We start from the raw sequence: 19,384 nt of genomic DNA, 5'->3' as shown, positions 1-19,384 counted from the left end.
AGCTCGACCGAGGAAGAGGATGATAGATGCAGAGAAAGCATCCATCTATGAAAAATATTTGGACAGAAGAAAATGGATGATTTCTCATAAAATTCTGGCTGCACAAAAATGGTGCTAAATAGGACTAAAAGGATCACTTTTATACTTTTCTGAGGTCAAAAAGTCTTGTGTGGGGGCCCTGGAATATTTCCTTATGGGGGGCCTTGGGGGCAAAATGTTATCACGTTATCTTCAGGAAATACACTGTATTTTAATGTTAAGAGAGAGTTAGAGAACCTTTAAAGAACTATACAGGGCCTCAACGGAGTCTTTGTATGGTAGTGGTGCTATATAGCACATTAACCGCCCCAAAGAACCACTGAAGAACCATACTGGGCTTAACAGGTCCTTTATACAGTATCAGTGCTATATATTTTATTTTATTGATTTTTTATTTTAAAGGTTTTATTGTAACAGAACTTGTAACTTTTGTAATAAAATAATTTATTTCTTCTACCAATTTGTTAAAGTGTGTAATATATTAACTTTCACAGGATCTTTCACATACTTTTTCACTTCCTCTGCTAACGGTTCAGTAAAAAGTGTTGAGTGTGGCATGAAAACATGACATGCAAACTGAGGGAGAGTTGAGCTGGACCATCATGGAGCCTCTCACTAATGCCTCAAAACTCACTCAAATAGCCCATAAGGAAAGTAAATGCACAGGGTTTGAACCTACAACCTTCTATATATAAGACTAGGTCTTTAACACCTAGGGGATGCCTTATTGTCGTATTGTTTGTACTAACAAACAATAAGTAATCAAACAATATCATGTGTCACATTTACACAGTTGGAAAGCCAACAAATCATAATAATTACGTAAACAATACGCACATTTTGTATTATTAAAAAAATAACATTGATCTTACTGTTATATAGGCTGATTTCCTGCATCACTAACCAAACTACGGGTGTGGTAGTATTACAAAAGTGTGACAGGCTGCAGTGAAACTGTCTGAATTTGTACATAGGACATCTATCTATATGGTGTTCTCCAGCTGCTGAAGTTCTTGTATACTCACCTTCACAACATCCAGTAAAAAGATCTGCATGAAAAAGCCCTTGGTGGTTGCAGTCATTTGATAAGGCATACCCCCAACGGCATAGCACAGTTTCCTGGACAAAGGGATGCCTGGAGCTTTCTAATGTGACATTGACATGAAGCATTTCAATATAGAACAAGCCAGAAATGTTATATATTTATATATATTGTAATATACATGGTTTAAAGCTTTCCACAGTATTGCCATATCAACACTATATAGAGAAAAAATGGTGCCAAAATTAAAAGATCTATAGCAAAAGGAAATTTCCTACTTAAGATAATTTTTCATCTCTGTTTTTTGTGTTTATTTAAAATGATACAAATTTTATATTATTTTAATCTTAAATCTGTTATTTAACAGTTGATATAGTTATGTAACGCTAACCAGAAGAAGACACAAGCCGGGTTTAAATCCCAGTTGTGCAGGTGGGGCATGTTGTGCGTTACAATGAGCCCCTATTAGAACTAAGCAATTATATGAATGCTATTAAGAAATCATGAGGAAAAAGGTGAATAAAGTATGAAAAAAAATATTCATTATTATTATGATTTAAACTATGCTGTATAGCTGTTTTGTGGTGTGTTTGTTGTCAAACTGAAAAATGAGTTTATTTTTAATTATTAAAAAATGCTATTATTTTATTTTTTAAAAGTTAATAATTGCATTTTATTGACATATATAAATAATAATATAAAAATAGTTTGTCTTGGATGTGTTTTTTTTATTATTAGATCAGATAACATTGTAAGCTGTCATATTGTTAAAATATGCCTCTCACATGTTAAAATGCACCCCACATATGAGGCATGTTCACATTTCACTTCCATTCTTTCGGGTTAAGTCAAGAAAAAAGTATAGGCTACACTGTAATATTGAAACAAAACCACATAATTGTACTAGACATATGTGAAATTAATATGGGGGGAAAGTTGAGAAAGCAAATTGAGAAAGTCAAAAAGCGTTAGGTTGTGCCCCGCTCTCCCCTATATAGCTATATAGCCTATGTATGTATGTAGCCTGTATGTATGTATGTATGTATGTATATGACATTTTTTGTCACCAATAAAATGAGCAACAACTGTTTGTAGATTTGTTCCAACATCTTTTAGATTTAAGTAACAATTAGCCTACAAACCAATCCCACTGATGTTTACAAAGAATTCTCTCTAAAAGCATGTATCATACCTGCTGATTGTCGTCATTTTCTTTTGCGCAGTCTATGCTGTCGTCTTTTCGATCGTTCAGTATATTCCCATTATTGTTGGCCATCGTTCAGTTCTCGAGAAAATGAGATGTCCTCGAGTTTTTATAGCGCTTCTTATACTTGATGCAAAACAGGCGTGGCTGTTCCTCTACGAAAGCATATGAAGATGCCCAGAAAGTTTCTCAATGTTACTTAACGACATTCTCTCTGGCTTAGCATAACCTAATTGTTCTGATCTGTCAGAAGTTGTAATCGCTTCATTTAGAATCATTTTTGTGAATAATCTAGCCTACTCCAAATTTTTAATCGCGTTGCTGTTGGATGAATTATTACATTTTACCTAAACTCAGGACAAGCATCATGTCAGGTTGGGGCAAGTTGTCGCGTGTTATCTTCTTTCCTGGGAAGCGGATTCACGAGGCTGAATCCAGCTTCTTATTCGCAGCTTCTTATTGACGCTATCCGGTCCACCTTAAAAGACGCGAGGCTTCCGCGTCTTTGGTTTCTTATTCACGCTCAACTTAGGGACCCTGCGGTTTTTCTCTTTTTCAAGCTTTTTAAGGGATTGTGTTGCTTCTGTGTCCATTTTCAGAATAAAAGAATAATATATTAGCGAAGATTGACTGTAAAAATATAAAGGCACATACAATATAATTACAGTGTGCTTATTCTTTATTGTACATGCCATCAGCTCAATTTTGGGACCATGTGTTTTTTCTCTAATTCACACTTTTGATACTTTTGTGTCTATTTTCAGAAAATAATAATAAACTATTTTAAAAGGTAATTAACACAGAAATATCAGTGAAGATGACTGTAAAAAAATACAAATGTATACATCAAATATAATTACATCATTCTTCAATTATTGCACTTGAATGCTTTGAATGCATTAATAAATCAATTAAAGGTAAGGTAACTAGAGATTAATGCCAGCTCCAGCTTGGATCCAGCCTCCGAAGACTTCAGATGAACCAACACCAGATGACACCTACCCCTGCAAGGTCTCCAGAACATCAAATATGGATGAAATACAAAATGTATAATCATGTTATTATTGCTTTGAAATGCAAACTAATTTTGCTTAAATGGATATATGATATTTGCCTATACTGTAATTTGTAATATCTTACAACATTTGGGGAAGTAAAACATTTCACAGGTGCTTTATACCCATCGTGCTTAAATATCATCATTAAAATTTTCAAATATTTTTACTGTAGCGTTATGAATTTATGGACCAACGAATTTGACAAACGACAGTACAGTAAGAAGAGCCTTTGCATTAATGGCACCAGTGGCCCAATTGGAGGCGCTATATATCAAAGCCTTTATGGGTGCGTTCACATGCAGTTCCACTGGGGCATTATACCCAGTGTGCCTGACTGTCACCATGCAAAATTACAGATATTTTTACTGTAGCATTTTGAAGTTATGGATTCATAAACATGACATATATGACAGTACAGGTAGAATAACTTGCATTATTGGCCCATTTGAAGGCGCTATATCTCGGTTGCCTTCATGGGTGCGTTCACAGTTCCACTGGGGCATTATACCCAGTATGCCTGACTGTCACCATGCAAAAGTACAGACATTTTTACTGTAGCATTTTTAAGTTATGGATTCATGAACATGACATATATGACAATACAGTTAGAAGAGCTATTGCATTGTTGGCCCATTTGGGGGCGCTAAATCTACACTGTAAAAAGAATACTGTGAAAAATACAGTAACTTGCTGGCAAGTAAAATAGTATAGCATAATTTTTTTCAATGTTACAATTTTTCTGTGAACATTTCATTTCATCACTTTTCTGAACATACAAAAAACACTTTTCTGAACAAACAAAACAATCAATATTTATTAAAATGTTTGGATAAAATTACAAATGTCTAAAAATTTAATGATTTAAAAACAGCAGGATTTCAAACCTATTTATTTTCTGAACATATACATTTTTTTCAATAAGTTAACATTTCTCTGTGAACAATTTATTTCATTTCAACACTTTTCTGAGCAAACAAAACAATCAATATGTATTCAAATGTTTGGGTAAAATTACAAATCTATAAAAATTAAATGATTTAAAGGGATAGTTCACCCAAAAATTTAAATTGTGTCATCATTTACTCACCCTCAACCTGTATGAATTTCTTTCTTCTGCTGAACACAAAGAAACATATTTTGAAGAATGTCGGTAACCAGGCAGTTGATGAACCCCACTGACTTCCATAGAAGGAAAAAAAATACTATGGAAGTCAATGGGACCCATCAACTGCCTGGTTACCGACATTCTTCAAAATATCTTTCTTTGTGTTCAGCAGAAGAAAGAAATTCATACAGGTTGAGGGTGAGTAAATGATGACACAATTTTCATTTTTGGGTGAACTATCCCTTTAAAAACAGAGGGATTTCAAACCTGAATATTGTTTTTCTCCAAGAAGTTTTTTTTTTTTTTCATAACTATTATTCTTTTAAAACTTGACCTGGACTTCCTGGGCTGGAGTCTTCTACCCTGTAGAGGAAGAAATTCATTATTAATGTAAAAGTTTAAAAGCAAGACAGATGGGTTGATGACATATACATAAAAGTTTTAAATAAATATTAGTATTTTTTATATTTGTTGGTGGTTTGTGGAGTAGCATCCCCCGGGGCAGATATTTTTTTATAGCTTGAATAAAGATGTAAAATGTAAATTTATTTTCGTTAACACAAACTGTAACATCTGTAAAAATAACAACCTATTTTTAAAAGATAAAATGTAAATATTCTTATGGAGTTGCAACTCGACTCTTATTAGACAGTATTGCTTTCTGTCATTTGCCATTACTTTAATATTTAATAACTGTCTACATGAACAATATTATAAAATTGTACATGAATATCCCACATTTCTGCCACAATACCATGTATACAGTTAGTGATACAACAGTGAAATTTATGGAAAATGTTTGTGAGTTGTGAATGGAAAAGTATTCTAACTGGCTGGTGTTGTCACACAATGTTCCTCCTGTTTTTCATGTCAGTGTTGTTGAATCACCTTGTGTTGACGCTGTAAAACTGCATGATTTGAAAATGATGCTTGGCAGGCCTAAAGAGATAGTTCACTTTAAAATGAAAATGCTATTATCATACTCAACCTGGAGTATATATACTCAACATACTCAACAGTTAACTGGAGCCAGTGACTTCCATAGTAGGAAAAAAAAAATACTATTGAAGTCACTGGCTCCAGTTAACTGTTTAGTTACCGACATTCTTCAAAATATCCTCTTTTGTGTTCAGCAGAAGAAAGAAATTCATACAGGTTCGAAACAACTTGAGAGTAAATTTTAAAGTGAACTATCCCTTTAACAGACAAGTTGCGGGCCACCCCTGACTTTCAACCACCAACTACCCACCCAAACTGGCTTCCAGTTATTCCAAGGTATTCAAGGTAACAATTAAAAGTCTCACCTGGTATTAGTTGTTCTGCCAGTCATACTCAATGAAGTCCCTGATGAATGATGCCACGTGTGGATTGAGGCACTCGGTTTTTTTTGGACCACCTCCCAGTTCGTCTGCTAATCTGGACCTTTGAATTAATCAAATAAAAGACATTATAAATGTAATTTCGCCAGATAAGACAAATATTAATACAATATATACTCCCAAAAGTCGGGAATTGCACTTCAAATTAGCCTATTAACAATCTAACGTTATAGTTCCTGCAGCTTGATGGCAATGAAGTTCAGAAAAATCATGAAATTATTAAAAATATGTTAAGTAACACGTAGTTTAACAGATAGCTGCTACCTCTAAATGCGTTTTCTCGGCCCGCTTAACTTCAATGTCTGATTCCTCAGGCGGCAACAGCAAGCAAGAGAAAAAAACGAGAGATTATTAAACGGCTACCGCGCCAATACATACAAAAAATTACACCATTTTAAATTAATGTCATTTCACAATGCTAACGTTAGACTTTAATCAAATTAAAGACGTTAAAAATGTAATGTTGCCGGATAAGACACATCTTAATACAGTACAGCCCATGCCATGCTCCCACAAGTTTGAATAACATTTCACCAATCTCGTTCTCTTTCATAGGTTCACTCGACGCTGCGTCACTTTAATGACGTAATGGGACGCCCTCTGGGTGTGCCGATTGTCTGAAGCCCTTATAGAATCACGCCAATTGATTGGCTGATGGCGCGCACGTCGCCCCACCTGACGTAGTCACCTATATTAGCGCTCGCGCGCGCCATCTGCTCCTCAGATTTCTCTGCCTTCACGAAGCGGCCATTTCATGCCCTTCGGTTATCGATTTTTCTGGCCCAAAAACAGTCGATATTTACCTCAGCACTTCAGCGACCGCGGATTGTGGAACTTTGTTCTCCTTGTGGTGAAGTGCTATGGAATTCCGACGTTGCCCACCGCCGTGCACTCGCTTCATCGCGATCGACGATCCCCACAGTAAGTGTGTTAAATGTCTGGGATTTCCACACGCACGCGACGCGGTTCAGGGGTTCTCTAACTGTAAATACTGCGATAACCTCCTTCTCAAAACCCTCCGCTCGAGGCTCGCGGTTTTTGAGAGGGAGTCATCCGTTTTTCCCCGTCGCGCTCCCGAGGCCGCGCAGGCCTCTCTTGGATCCGCGACCTGGGGTTCGGATGTAGAGCTCGAGGATGTGGAGTGCGAGCAGACGGGCCTCGCCCTTTCTCTCCCTCTCTCCCCCGAGCATGTGCGCGGGACTCCGCCTGTGGAATACTCGCACGATTATCTCTGTCCCAGCCCGGAGGCACGCGATGCGGTTTCCTTCGGACTGGAGGATGTCATTTTCACTGCAGCATCCGACTCCGAGGATTTCGGTGCTGCAAATACTGACGACGCTCTCCCGCCAAGCGGCCAGGAAGCGCGGCCATCAGCGGCGTATGACGAGCTCGTGGATGTACTCGCGCGCGCTACACAGAAGCTCGCGATCGAGTGGCCGGATGAACCCCGCGAAGCTCAATCTTCTCGGTTGGATGAGAGATTCCTCAGCGGCCCTAATTCTAGGCCTCCGCGGAGGAAGCTACCATTTTTCAGTGATCTACACAGTGAGATTTCTAGATCCTGGAAGCAGCCGTTCTCAGCCCGCCTAACTAACGCGGCAGCCGCTGATTTCACTAACCTCGTGGGTTTTGAGGAACAGGGCTATTCCGCTATTCCCGCGGTTGAGGACACGCTGGCCACTCACCTCGCGCCATCTTCAGCTCCCTCATGGAAGTCCCGCCCCCTTCTTCCCACTAAGCCGTGCAGGACCACTTCTGCCCTGATTGGAAAATCCTACATGGCGGCTGGTCAGGCTGGCATGGCCCTTCATACTATGGCCATTCTCCAGGCATATCAGGCGGATGTACTGAAGGAAATGGACGAGGGCACCGGTTTGACGCCGGAAGCTGTAAAGGAGCTTCGTAAAGCCACGGATTTGGCGTTACGAGCAACTAAACACACAGCTCGCGCTGTAGGGCGCTCTATGGCGGGCGCGGTGGCGGCGGAGCGCCACTTATGGCTTAATCTCACTGAGATTCGCGATAAGGAGAAAGTTTTCCTTATGGACGCTCCGATTTCCCAGTCCGGATTGTTTGGGGAGGCGGTTAACACTGTGGTTGAGAAGTTTAGATCTGCAAAATCCCAGTCTGCCGCTCTTAAGCAGTTCATGCCGAGGAGAGCGAGGGACGCTCCTTCCCCCTCCCCCTCTCAGTCCAGAGATCGCCCCTCTTTCAAAAGAGAGTTTACCGCCCGGAGGAGCGACCAGAGTTATCCTCCACCCACCACGGTCTGGGGAGCTCGCGGTCGTCCATTTCCCCGTCAACGTCCTCACAAACGCATCGACCCAAAGCGGCCCAGCAAACCTTCTGCTTCGGCCACTTCGAGTCGCTCCTGACCCTCCGGTCAGAAAAAGGGGAGCTGCAGTTCACGACCGGGGCTGGGTCAGACCGCGCAAGCGTTTCTGCCCGCCCCCCACCAGCTCTCCCTATCCAGCTCTGTCATTTCCGCCGCCCAGCGCGCTTCGGAATACAGAACCGAATATATCCTCGCCTTTTCCGGCGCTGGAGGAAGGAGACGCTCTCTGCTTTCTCCCCTCACGTCTGATTGGCTCACCATCCGCCGCTCGTCCAGACGGAGACACATCCGGTCTTCTCCGGGAACCAGAGCGGCCCAGCCTTCCACTGCCTACTCCGCGCCAGGACGCCACGTGCTCTCCTCTGCGGATGGCCACACCCCCCTCAGAGGTCCAGCTCGACACCCCAACTCAGGTATGTCCACCGCACCTCATCATACCTCCCACTTTGTCAAATTTCCTCCTCGAGTGGAAACTTTTGCCAGGGATATCATCCTGGGTCCTCCGCACGATTCAGTCAGGCTACACGCTTCAGTTCTGTCGCAACCCTCCTCGCTTCGACGGGGTCGCTCAGACGGTAGTAAACAGCGCCTCTCAGGCTTCTGTGCTACAACAAGAGCTCTCTTCTCTCCTCCTAAAGGGGGCAATAGAGGAAGTTCCGGCAACAGAGGAGAAATGTGGCTTCTTCAGCCGTTATTTCCTTGTTCCGAAGAAAGACGGCGGTCTGCGTCCCATCCTGGACCTCCGCCGCCTGAACTTCGCCCTCTACAAAGGGAAGTTCAAGATGCTAACGCTAAAGACTATCTTGTCTCAGATACGTGCGGAGGACTGGTTTGTCACTATAGACCTGAGAGATGCTTACTTCCATATTCAGGTTGTCAGACGACACAGGAAGTTTCTCAGGTTCGCCTTCAAAGGGAAGGCTTATCAATACAAAGTCCTTCCCTTCGGCCTTGCCCTGGCACCAAGGACGTTCACGAAGTGTATGGATGCTGCTCTGGCCCCGCTGAGGCTCCAGGGCATCCGTATTCTCAATTACCTGGACGACTGGCTCATTTTGGCCCACTCCAGGGAGTTAGCCTGTCATCACAGAGATGTCGTTCTTCGACACGTTCAATCTCTTGGCTTGAGAGTGAACACAGACAAGAGCGTTCTTACTCCGGCTCAGCAGACCACCTTCTTAGGTGTTCGTCTGGACTCCGTTCCGATGCAGGCCCGTTTGGCCCCTGCTCGGATTTCCAGTATCACAACATGCTTGGTCCGCTTCAGGCTAGGCCATCATGTTTCTGTGGGTACGTGTCGCAGGCTCCTGGGTCTCATGGCCGCAGCTTCCCCGGTGCTTCCCCTGGGACTGCTCCATATGAGGCCCTTCCTCTGGTGGATGAAACGCTCAGGGGCTCGGTCAACAGGATCGGCCCTTCGCCTATTGAAGGTGTCACGCGGCTGCTTTCGTGCCCTATCAATGTGGCGGGACCCTCTTTTTCTTCAGAAAGGGGTCAAGATGGGGGCTGTTTTCCGTCGCCAAATGGTTACGACGGACGCCTCTCTTACCGGCTGGGGTGCGGTATTCGAGGGCAGACCAGCTATGGGGATCTGGGAGGGGGAAGTTCTCTCCTGGCACATAAATTGCCTGGAGTTGAGAGCGGTATCCCTGGCCCTTCAGCATTTTCTCCCCTCACTCAGGGGGCATCATGTCATTGTCAGGACCGACAATATGGCAGTGGTGTCTCACGTAAATCGCCAGGGAGGATCACGGTCGCGCACCCTGGACAGGCATGCGCGCCGACTCCTCCTGTGGTCTCAGGACAAGTTTTTGTCCCTGAGAGCAGTCCATGTACCCGGAGTCTTGAACCTCGCTGCAGATTATCTGTCGAGACAGAAGCTCCGGTCAGGGGAATGGATGCTGAACCCTCAAACTGTGTCACAGATTTGGGAGATGTTCGGGAAAGCGGAAGTGGACCTCTTTGCCTCGAAGGAGTCGTCCCAGTGTCGGCTCTGGTTTTCTCTGAGCTCTCCGGCCCCGTTGGGGATAGATGCGTTCGCGCATCCATGGCCCAATCTGAAACTCTATGCGTTCCCGCCCATCAAGCTGATTCCGGCGGTTCTGTACAGAGTAAGGGAGAGTGGGGCCAGCCTCCTGCTGGTGGCTCCACACTGGCCATCCCAGACTTGGTTCTCGGAGATGGTTCTCCTCCTGGACTCCTCCCCATGGGAGATACCGGTCAGGAAGGACCTTTTGACACAACTTCAGGGCAGGATTTGGCACCCTCACCCGGAGATTTGGAAGTTGTGGGTATGGCCCATCAAGGGCCAACGATACTAAACGCTGGTCTTTCTGCAGACGTTCAGGAGATCATTGCTAATGCGAGAGCCCCCTCCACAAGGAAGCTCTATTCCTCCAAGTGGAGGGTCTTTGAGTCGTGGTGCTCGACTCATGCAGCGGATCCAGTTAACTGCCCGGTTGGTTCAGTTCTGGAGTTCCTGCAGGAGAAATTTGCTGCTGGAGCAGCGGCCACCACCATTCGGGTCTATGTCGCAGCTATAGCTGCCGGTAGGGAGTCGGACGAAATCCCGCTAGGCAAGCATAGACTGGTTTCATCTTTCATGCGAGGGGTTAGGCGCCTGAGACCGGCACGCTCCCCTGGTATTCCCTCTTGGGACCTCTCCGTGGTCCTTGAAGGGCTAACTTTGGCTCCATTTGAGCCTTTGGAGTCAGCTCCTGAGCGAATTCTGACTCTCAAAGTTGCTCTTTTGTTAGCTCTATCTTCTTTGAAACGAGTGGGCGATCTACAGGCTCTCTCTGTTAGTGGGACCTGTATGGATTTTGCCCCTGGCTTAGTCAAGGTTACCTTAAGACCTAGGCCAGGTTATGTGCCCAAAGTTTTGTCCACGTCATTTCGCTCTCAGGTTATTACTCTTCACTCCTTTCACCCCCCTCCGTTTGACTCGGAGGAAGACGAGAAACTTCATTTGCTCTGCCCAGTTCGAGCGTTGAAGTGTTATGTTGACCGTTCAGACAGCTGGAGGAAATCTAACCAGCTGTTGGTATGCTTCGGTGCTGGCCGCCGCGGGCTTGCCGCTTCGAAGCAAAGGGTTTCCCATTGGGTGACAGAGGCTATTTCCTTAGCTTATGAGGTGCGTGGTTTACCTTCACCTCTTGATATTAGAGCGCATTCTACCAGAGGTGTGGCTTCCTCTCAAGCACTTTTTAGAGGGGCTCTTTTGGAAGATATTTGTGTGGCGGCAGGTTGGTCCTCTCCGCACACTTTTGTGAGATTCTATAGTTTGGATCTCGACATGGCTCCGGGTTCGCATGTCCTGTCTGCTTAACCTAGTCATGTAGGTTATCTGGTGTTCTTTGAGCCAGATACGGCAGCGCTTTAGCTTGGCGTGTTTGGTATATCGTTCCCATTACGTCATTAAAGTGACGCAGCGTCGAGTGAACCTATGAAAGAGAACGTCTCAGGTTACTTGCGTAACCTATGTTCTCTGAGTAGGGAACGAGACGCTGCGTACGCTGCCAAGCTCTTCGCGCTGCCGACAGGCTTTCCTTTTCGGCAGAGAAATCTGAGGAGCAGATGGCGCGCGCGAGCGCTAATATAGGTGACTACGTCAGGTGGGGCGACGTGCGCGCCATCAGCCAATCAATTGGCGTGATTCTATAAGGGCTTCAGACAATCGGCACACCCAGAGGGCGTCCCATTACGTCATTAAAGTGACGCAGCGTCTCGTTCCCTACTCAGAGAACATAGGTTACGCAAGTAACCTGAGACGTTTCTGGGGGTTTACGTTCAGAAAAATCATGCGTTTTCTTTCAGCTCGAGACCATCGAGTCGGCAGGCTTGGCTCACTGCGTCATGCGCAAGTGGTGACAGAAAAAAAAAGTGATCATATGTGACGTATCTGCACCAAAAGAGATCACATACACAATTCCAATAAAATTTTTATTTAACTTCTATAAACTAATGACGTTATCAAAAGTTGCCAGACTAGAAAATAGATCGAAATCATGCAGAAATATATATTTGTATATATTAAATATATTAAATGCACACACAACATGAGACGAGTTTACTAGGAAGTGTGCTGCTCATTACTCTTTTCTCTCTCAGTGCACTCTTAAAGTTGAACAAACAGGTGACTTTACAAGAGTAAACTTTGGAAATAAATTATGTTACCTTTCTGAAGTAAAAATTCAGATGAAAGTGAGAAATCTCGTAGCTTTCCTTGGCTGAAAAAAAATCTTCTAGAAATTGCTGTGTTGTGATTCACAGGGAAAAAAAAATTACTGTAGAATTTACCAGCCGTTGAAAAAAGACCATGATGCTTTGCAGATCTACAGCAACATGCTGTATACAGGTTCTACAGTAAGTATTTGCTCATTTTACAGTAATAATGCTGTGAAACTACAGAAATTTGTTACAGTGTAGGCTGCCTTCATGGGTGCGTTCACAGTTCCACTGGGACATTATACCCAGTGTGCCTGACTGTCACCATGCAAAATTCTAGACAGTTTTCTGTAGCATTTTGAAGTTATGGATCCATTAAAGACATACGGCAGAGACTGGAATGTTTTCCTGTTCCTACAACACAGGAATTACAAATATAAAGGAATGTACAGCCATCATTATGATTAGAAAATACACTGTTAATGCACCTTTACAAATACTTTGTGTTTTTACAAAGTGAAGTTGAATATCCACTAATAAAACCTGTTAATACCCGTTTTAAACATTTTACAGAAACCAGTCTCAAATGAGACGACTGTTTGACATTGAAAAAAATATGTAGATGAACAAATGAGTGAATAAATAAATAAATGTAACTCTGACATTGAGTGACTTCCAAAGTTTTATGATGTGTGCATGATCTGAGTTGATTGTTCCATTCATATAAAAAGTTACCAACATTTTACATTTGGGATTGCATAGTGATAGCATGTATCAACTCTAGTTAATGCTAGATGAAAATGTATTTGCAGTTCTTAATAATCCAATTGTTACAGATTTTTCAGCACCATTGAACAACGACAAAACAACTTTAAAGGAAGCAGAGATATAACGCCTCCATCTGGGCCAATAGTGCAATTTCTCATGTAACTGTATGTAATATCTCTTGGAATCATGGGACAATAACTTAATAATGCTACAGTAAAATTATTCATAATATTGCATGGTGACAGTCAAGTTCATTGGGTATAAAGGCCCGGGTATACTTCGGCCGTCCGCGTTCGTGCACCGCCCGCATGACGTAATTTTCGTCATTCGGAGGGCTCGCGGCCGGCCGCACACCCCGTCCGCGCGCAGCCCAAATTTTGTGACCGCGCGGACGGTCCGCGTGCAACAGCGCATGCGCCAGCAGTACAGAAGAGTCCACTAGGTGGCAATAAACACAGTATTGAGCACAGTGTTCAGCCGTCGAAGAAGAGTGTGCAAAGACCGGTTTAAAAACAACACGCTTGGAAAAAAAAGAGAGAATTTTTGATTCTTCAGTGTTTCTTCCAAACTATGTAGCAATGGTGGATGCACTACAGTTCTTCTCCGATCATGCCCAGCGAATGTCCCGTTGATGACAGGACTCAGTGCTGCCCTCCGATGTCTGGTGGAGCATAGACACGTTTTTACTGCGCATGTGTCGAACGCGATCCTCCGCGCGCATCCGTTGTGTAGTATACTTTTTTGAAAGACGCGCGGACAGGGCTGCGCAGGTGACGCGTTCTGGCGCGGTAAGTGAAGTATACCCGGGCCTTAAAGGCCTGTACACACCGGGACGAATATCGCGCGCGCTTATCGCCAGCGTTTTTCGTGCCGTTTTTCGGCGCGTCTTGAGTGTTCACACCCAAGCGATTTTCACTGGCGCTGCGCCGAGTGAACGTGCACATTCAGTCGATGCGCTCCCGGTACACAAGATGGTGCTGCGGCACTTTAAGCCTCTGACACTCGCTTGTCACACAGAAGGAGAAGAGAGACAGTATTTACGTGCTTGCCAAAACCATAGACATATTATGTATATGGACAAAACCATTCACACACTTTTTGCTAACTGGCAAGCAGCATTAGCAGTTCATCTTCTTCTTTGTCTACTTACTACTTCTTCGTCGTATCAATGCGTGCTCGGCAAGACCGTTTTGTGCTTGAGCGCCACCAAGTCGTGTTTTACTGTCACTTCAGCAGCTCCAGGCACGTGAACAAAAGCGCCGATCTCATTGGTCGGCCAGTTTTTTACGTGCCGCGTCAAAATAAAAAAACGAACCCGAGGCGTTTTTTTAAAAATGACGCTTTTACGCCTGGCGTTTTGCGCGTCGGTGTGAACACTCACATTGGCGCCCATTGTTTAGTCCCGAGGCGTTAAACGTCGGCGATAAACGCGTGCGAAAATCGTCCCGGTGTGAACAGGCCTTAAGGCTCCAGTTCAAATTTGAACGCACCCTGAAAGGCAGCGGAGATATAGCGCCTCCAATTGGCCAATAGTGAAATTTCTCATTTAACTGTATGACATATCTATCAGAATCATAAGATAATAACTTCATAATGCTACAGTAAAATTGTTCATAATGTTATGTGATGACAGTCAAGTTAATTGGGTATAACGCCCGTTTCACACATACTCCGTCTGTAGTGCGTATGCGGTGCGTATTTTTTTCCGTACCCATGTTAACGGATTACAGCTTTCACACTGCACGCGGATGCTGTCCGTCAGTCCGTTCCAGGTGCGGTGCGTCTGCAGCAGTCCGGCGATCGTTTCCGTACCGAGTCTATTTTTTGCTGTGCTGCACTGCGGAATTAAAGTGACAGCACATTGTTCGCTTTAAAATAAACATGTACTGACACGAAAATCTAGTAATTTTACCACAGATGTATGTAATTTAAAATATACTCTGTTTCAAAGTCAACACATGGCTTTTTTTTCTCGGGTAAAGCAAGGAAACGACACATTACCTGGCATTTAGGTTAAAAAAATTGAAATAAGGAAGAGCACGTACATTCCTGGAGGTGGAAAAACAAAGGTCTTTATGACCTGCTTTTAAAAGGGTTTAAAAACGAAAGAGAAGACGAGAGTCGGCTGTTTCTATTGTAAGTTTCTAATTTAAAATGTTTATAGGCTATAAGTTATATTTCAATGTTTTGCCACTTGTGTGAGCTAAAGTATAGGCTATATAAAGTTATATAGGCTATATAAATATAAAGTAATGAATTGAATAAAACGTTGTTTAAATGTACTACGTTAAAACGTGACATCTATATGAAAGTGTAAACAAAGAGAATTGCAATTCTGACAAGCCATGTTCAGTAACAACTTTTGGATTTGAAATGAAAATAATAATGAATAAATGCTGTGTTTGTGGTATACAACCGCGGATCAGTTGCGCGCTGCAAACGCAGCATATATGAAAGCACAACAGCGCGTGCTGCTCCTGCACCGCATACGCACCGCAACACGCACCGCATAGGCTACGCACTGCAGACGGAGTATGTGTGAAACGGGCGTAAGGCTGCGATTAAAATTTGAACGCACCCTTAAAGGCAGCGGAGATATAGCGCCTCCAAATAGCCAATAGTGCAATTTCTCATGTAACTGTATGTCATATCTATCAGAATAATAGGACAATAACTCAATAATGATACAGTAAAGTTATTCATAATCTTGCATGGTGACAGTCAAGTTAATTCGGAATAAGGCTCCAGTTCAAATTTGAATGCACCCTTCAAGGCAGCTGATATATAGCGCCTCCAAATGGGCCAATAATGCAAGTTATTCTAACTGTACTGTCATATATGTCAAATTCATGGATCCATAACTTCAAAATGCTACAGTAACAATGTCTGTAATTTTGCATGGTGACAGTCAGACACACTAGGTATAATGCCCCAGTGGAACTGTGAACGCACCCATGAAGGCAGCCGAGATATAGCGCCTCCAAATGGGCCAACAATGCAATAGCTCTTCTAACTGTACTGTCATATATGTCAAGTTCATGAAACCATAACTTCAAAATGCTACAGTAAAAATGTCTGGAATTGTGCATGGTGACGGCCAGGCACACTGGGCATAATGCCCCAGTGGAACTGTGAACGCACCCATGAAGGCAGCCAAGATATAGCGCCTCCAAATGGGCCAACAATGCAATAGCTCTTCTAACTGTACTGTCATATATGTCAAATTCATGGATCCATAACTTCGAAATGCTACAGTAAAAATGTCTGTAATTTTGCATGGTGACAGTCAGGCACACTGGGTATAATGCCCCAGTGGAACTGTGAACGCACTCATGAAGGCAGCCGAGATATAGCGCCCTCCAAATGGGCCAACAATGCAATAGCTCTTTTAACTGTATTATCATATATGTCAAGTTCATGAATCCATAACTTCAAAATGCTACAGTAAAAATGTCTGGAATTTTGCATGGTGACGGTCAGGCACAATGGGTATAATGCCCCAGTGGAACTGTGAACGCACCCATAAAGGCAGCCGAGATATAGCGCCTCCAAATGGGCCAACAATGCAATAGCTCTTCTAACTGTACTGTCATATATATCAAATTCATGGATCCATAACTTCAAAATGCTATGGTAAAAATGTCTGTAATTTTGTATGGTGACGGTCAAGCACAATGGGTAAAATGCCCCAGTGGAACTGTGAACGCACCCATGAAGGCAGCCGAGATATAGCGCCTCCAAATGGGCCAACAATGCAATCGCTCTTCTAACTGTATTATCATATATGTCAAGTTCATGAATCCATAACTTCAAAATGCTACGGTAAAAATGTCTGGAATTTGGCATGGTGACAGTCAGGCACACTGGGTATGATGTCCCAGTGGAACTGTGAACGCACCCATAAAGACAGCCTAGATATAGCACCTCCAATTGGGCCAACAATGCAATACCTCTTCTAACTGTACTGTCATATATGTCGAATTCATGGATCCATAACTTCAAAATGCTACAGTAAAAATGTCTGTAATTTTGCATGGTGACAGTCAGGCACACTGGGTATAATGCCCCAGTGGAACTGTGAACGCACTCATGAAGGCAGCCGAGATATAGCGCCTCCAAATGGGCCAACAATGCAATAGCTCTTCTAACTGTATAATCATTTATGTCAAGTTAATGAATCCATAACTTCAAAATGCTACAGTAAAAATGTCTGGAATTTTGCATGGTGACAGTCAGAGGCACACTGGGTATAATGCCCCAGTGGAACTGTAAACGCACCCATAAAGACAGTCGATATATAGCGCCTCCAAATGGGCCACTGGTGCCATTAATGCAAAGGCTCTTCTTACTGTACTGTCGTTTGTCAAATTCGTTGGTCCATAAATTCATAACGCTACAGTAAAAATCTTAGAAAATTTGAATGATGATATTCAAGCACGATGGGTATAAAACACCTGACATTTACTTTAATTACAAATTACAGTATTGACAAATATCATATAGGCCTATCCATTTAAGCAAAATTAGTTTGCATTTCAAAGCAATGATAACATGATTATACATTTTGTATTTCATCCATATTTGATGTTCTGGAGACCTTGCAGGGGTAGGTGTCATCTGGTGTTGGTTCATCTGAAGTCTTCGGAGGCTGGATCCAAGCTGGAGCTGGCATTAATCTCTAGTTACCTTACCTTTAATTGATTTATTAATGCATTCAAAGCATTCAAGTGCAATAATTGAATAATTATGTAATTATATTTTATGTACATTTGTTTTTTTACAGTCATCTTCACTGATATCTCTGTGTTAATTATCTTTTAAAATATTTTATTATTCTTTTCTGAAAATAGACAGAATAGTATCAAAAGTGCGAATAAGAGAAAAAACCACATGGTCCCTCAATTGAGCTGATGGCATGTACAATAATTAAAGGATAGGCACACTGTAATTATATTGTATGTGCCTTAATATTTTTACAGTCAATCTTAGCTAATATATTATTCTTTTATTCTGAAAATGGACACAAAAGCAACACAATCCCTTAAAAAGCTTGAAAGAGAGGAAAAACCGCACGGTCCCTAAGTTGAGCGTGAATAAGAAACCAAAGACGCGGAAGCCTCGCGTCTTTTAAAGGGTTAGTTCACCCAAAAATGAAAATTCTGTCAGTAATTACTCACCCTCATGTTGTTCCAACCATGTAAGACCTTCGTTCATCTTCAGAACATAATTTAGTATATTTTTGATGAAATCTGAGAGCTGTCTCACTCCTCCATAGGCTTTCAGAGGGAATGAAACTTGATGGCCCAGAATAGTAAGTAAAAACGTCATTTAAGGAGTCCAAATGACTACAGTGGCTCTGTATTAAGTCTATCATGCGACGAAAATACGTTTTGAGCGGAAAAACAACAAAAATAACGACTTTATCCCACTATTATTGTTGTTCAATTTGAGCCTCTGACGAGAGTTCGCGGGAGTGCCACGACGCATGCGCGAGAACTGAGATTACGGCGTTCTTCTTCTACTACTACTTGTTACTGGCTGCTCACTCTTTCGGAGTAGGGTTAATCTCAGTTCTCGCAGTTCTCTATAACAACATGAGGGTGAGTAATTACTAACAGAATTTTCATTTTTGGGTGAACTAACCCTTTAAGGTGAACCGGATAGCGTCAATAAGAAGCTGCGAATAAGAAGCTGGATTCAGCCTCGTAGCGGATTTAAATTTTATGATGACAATTGCATTCTTTGGAGTTATCACGGGTAATTATAACACAGCATAAAGTAGTATTTATTTCATTATGACCATGAATTGTGCAGTCTCTAATAGGCCTAAATTTAATATCTAAACCCTGCTCATATTTTCAAGTTTTAAAAATATTTTGGTCACTACATGATTCCCAGAAAAAACCTGGTATAGTGTGAGCGATGCTTTGTTGTTCTGGTACAAAATTATGTTTAAAGATTAACCAAATAAAGCTCACTACTTTGGACTTCATCTGTACAAACTTTTTTTAATCGCCAATCTTTAGCGAAAGAAGACACAAGTTCAATATTAATTGAATGTGCACATGAAAGCAAGCATTCACCAAGACACAAATGCAGGGCATGGACAATAAAAATTATTATACATTTTTATACAATTAATTCAATTTCCTGTCACATTCATTTATTTAGCACTTTATACAATACAGATTGTTTCAAATCAGGTTCACAGTAATAAAGAGGAAAATAAGTGTCAGTTTTAGAACATTCACCAATTTTGGCTCTAAAGTATAGCTTTCCAAAAGACA

At 42.4% G+C, this 19,384-nt stretch overlaps 1 protein-coding gene across 4 annotated transcripts in view; it reads right to left on the bottom strand.

Moving 5' to 3' along the window:
* LOC307118116 (sodium-dependent lysophosphatidylcholine symporter 1-like) overlaps positions 1-2,754 on the bottom strand; it is a 15,365-nt gene extending 12,611 nt beyond the window's left edge. For all 4 annotated transcript variants that reach the window (XM_079803544.1, XM_079803545.1, XM_079803546.1 and 1 more), the window contains exons 1-3: positions 2,274-2,754; positions 1,065-1,184; positions 1-45 (exon numbers count right to left, since the gene is read on the bottom strand). The exon at positions 1-45 is cut by the window's left edge and continues 80 nt beyond it. In XM_079803544.1, the coding sequence (XP_079659670.1) occupies positions 1-45; positions 1,065-1,184; positions 2,274-2,357 (249 nt within the window). In that variant the 5' untranslated portion in view covers positions 2,358-2,754. The remainder of the gene's footprint in view (positions 46-1,064; positions 1,185-2,273) is intronic.
* Positions 2,755-19,384: the final 16,630 nt, after the last annotated feature.

Source organism: Gobio gobio, assembly GCF_949357685.1.
Source record: "Gobio gobio genome assembly, chromosome: 21".
Classification (NCBI taxonomy): Eukaryota; Metazoa; Chordata; class Actinopteri; order Cypriniformes; family Gobionidae; genus Gobio; species Gobio gobio.
The sequence above is the reverse complement of the archived record's forward strand: the minus strand, read 5'-3'. Positions and strand labels throughout refer to the sequence as shown.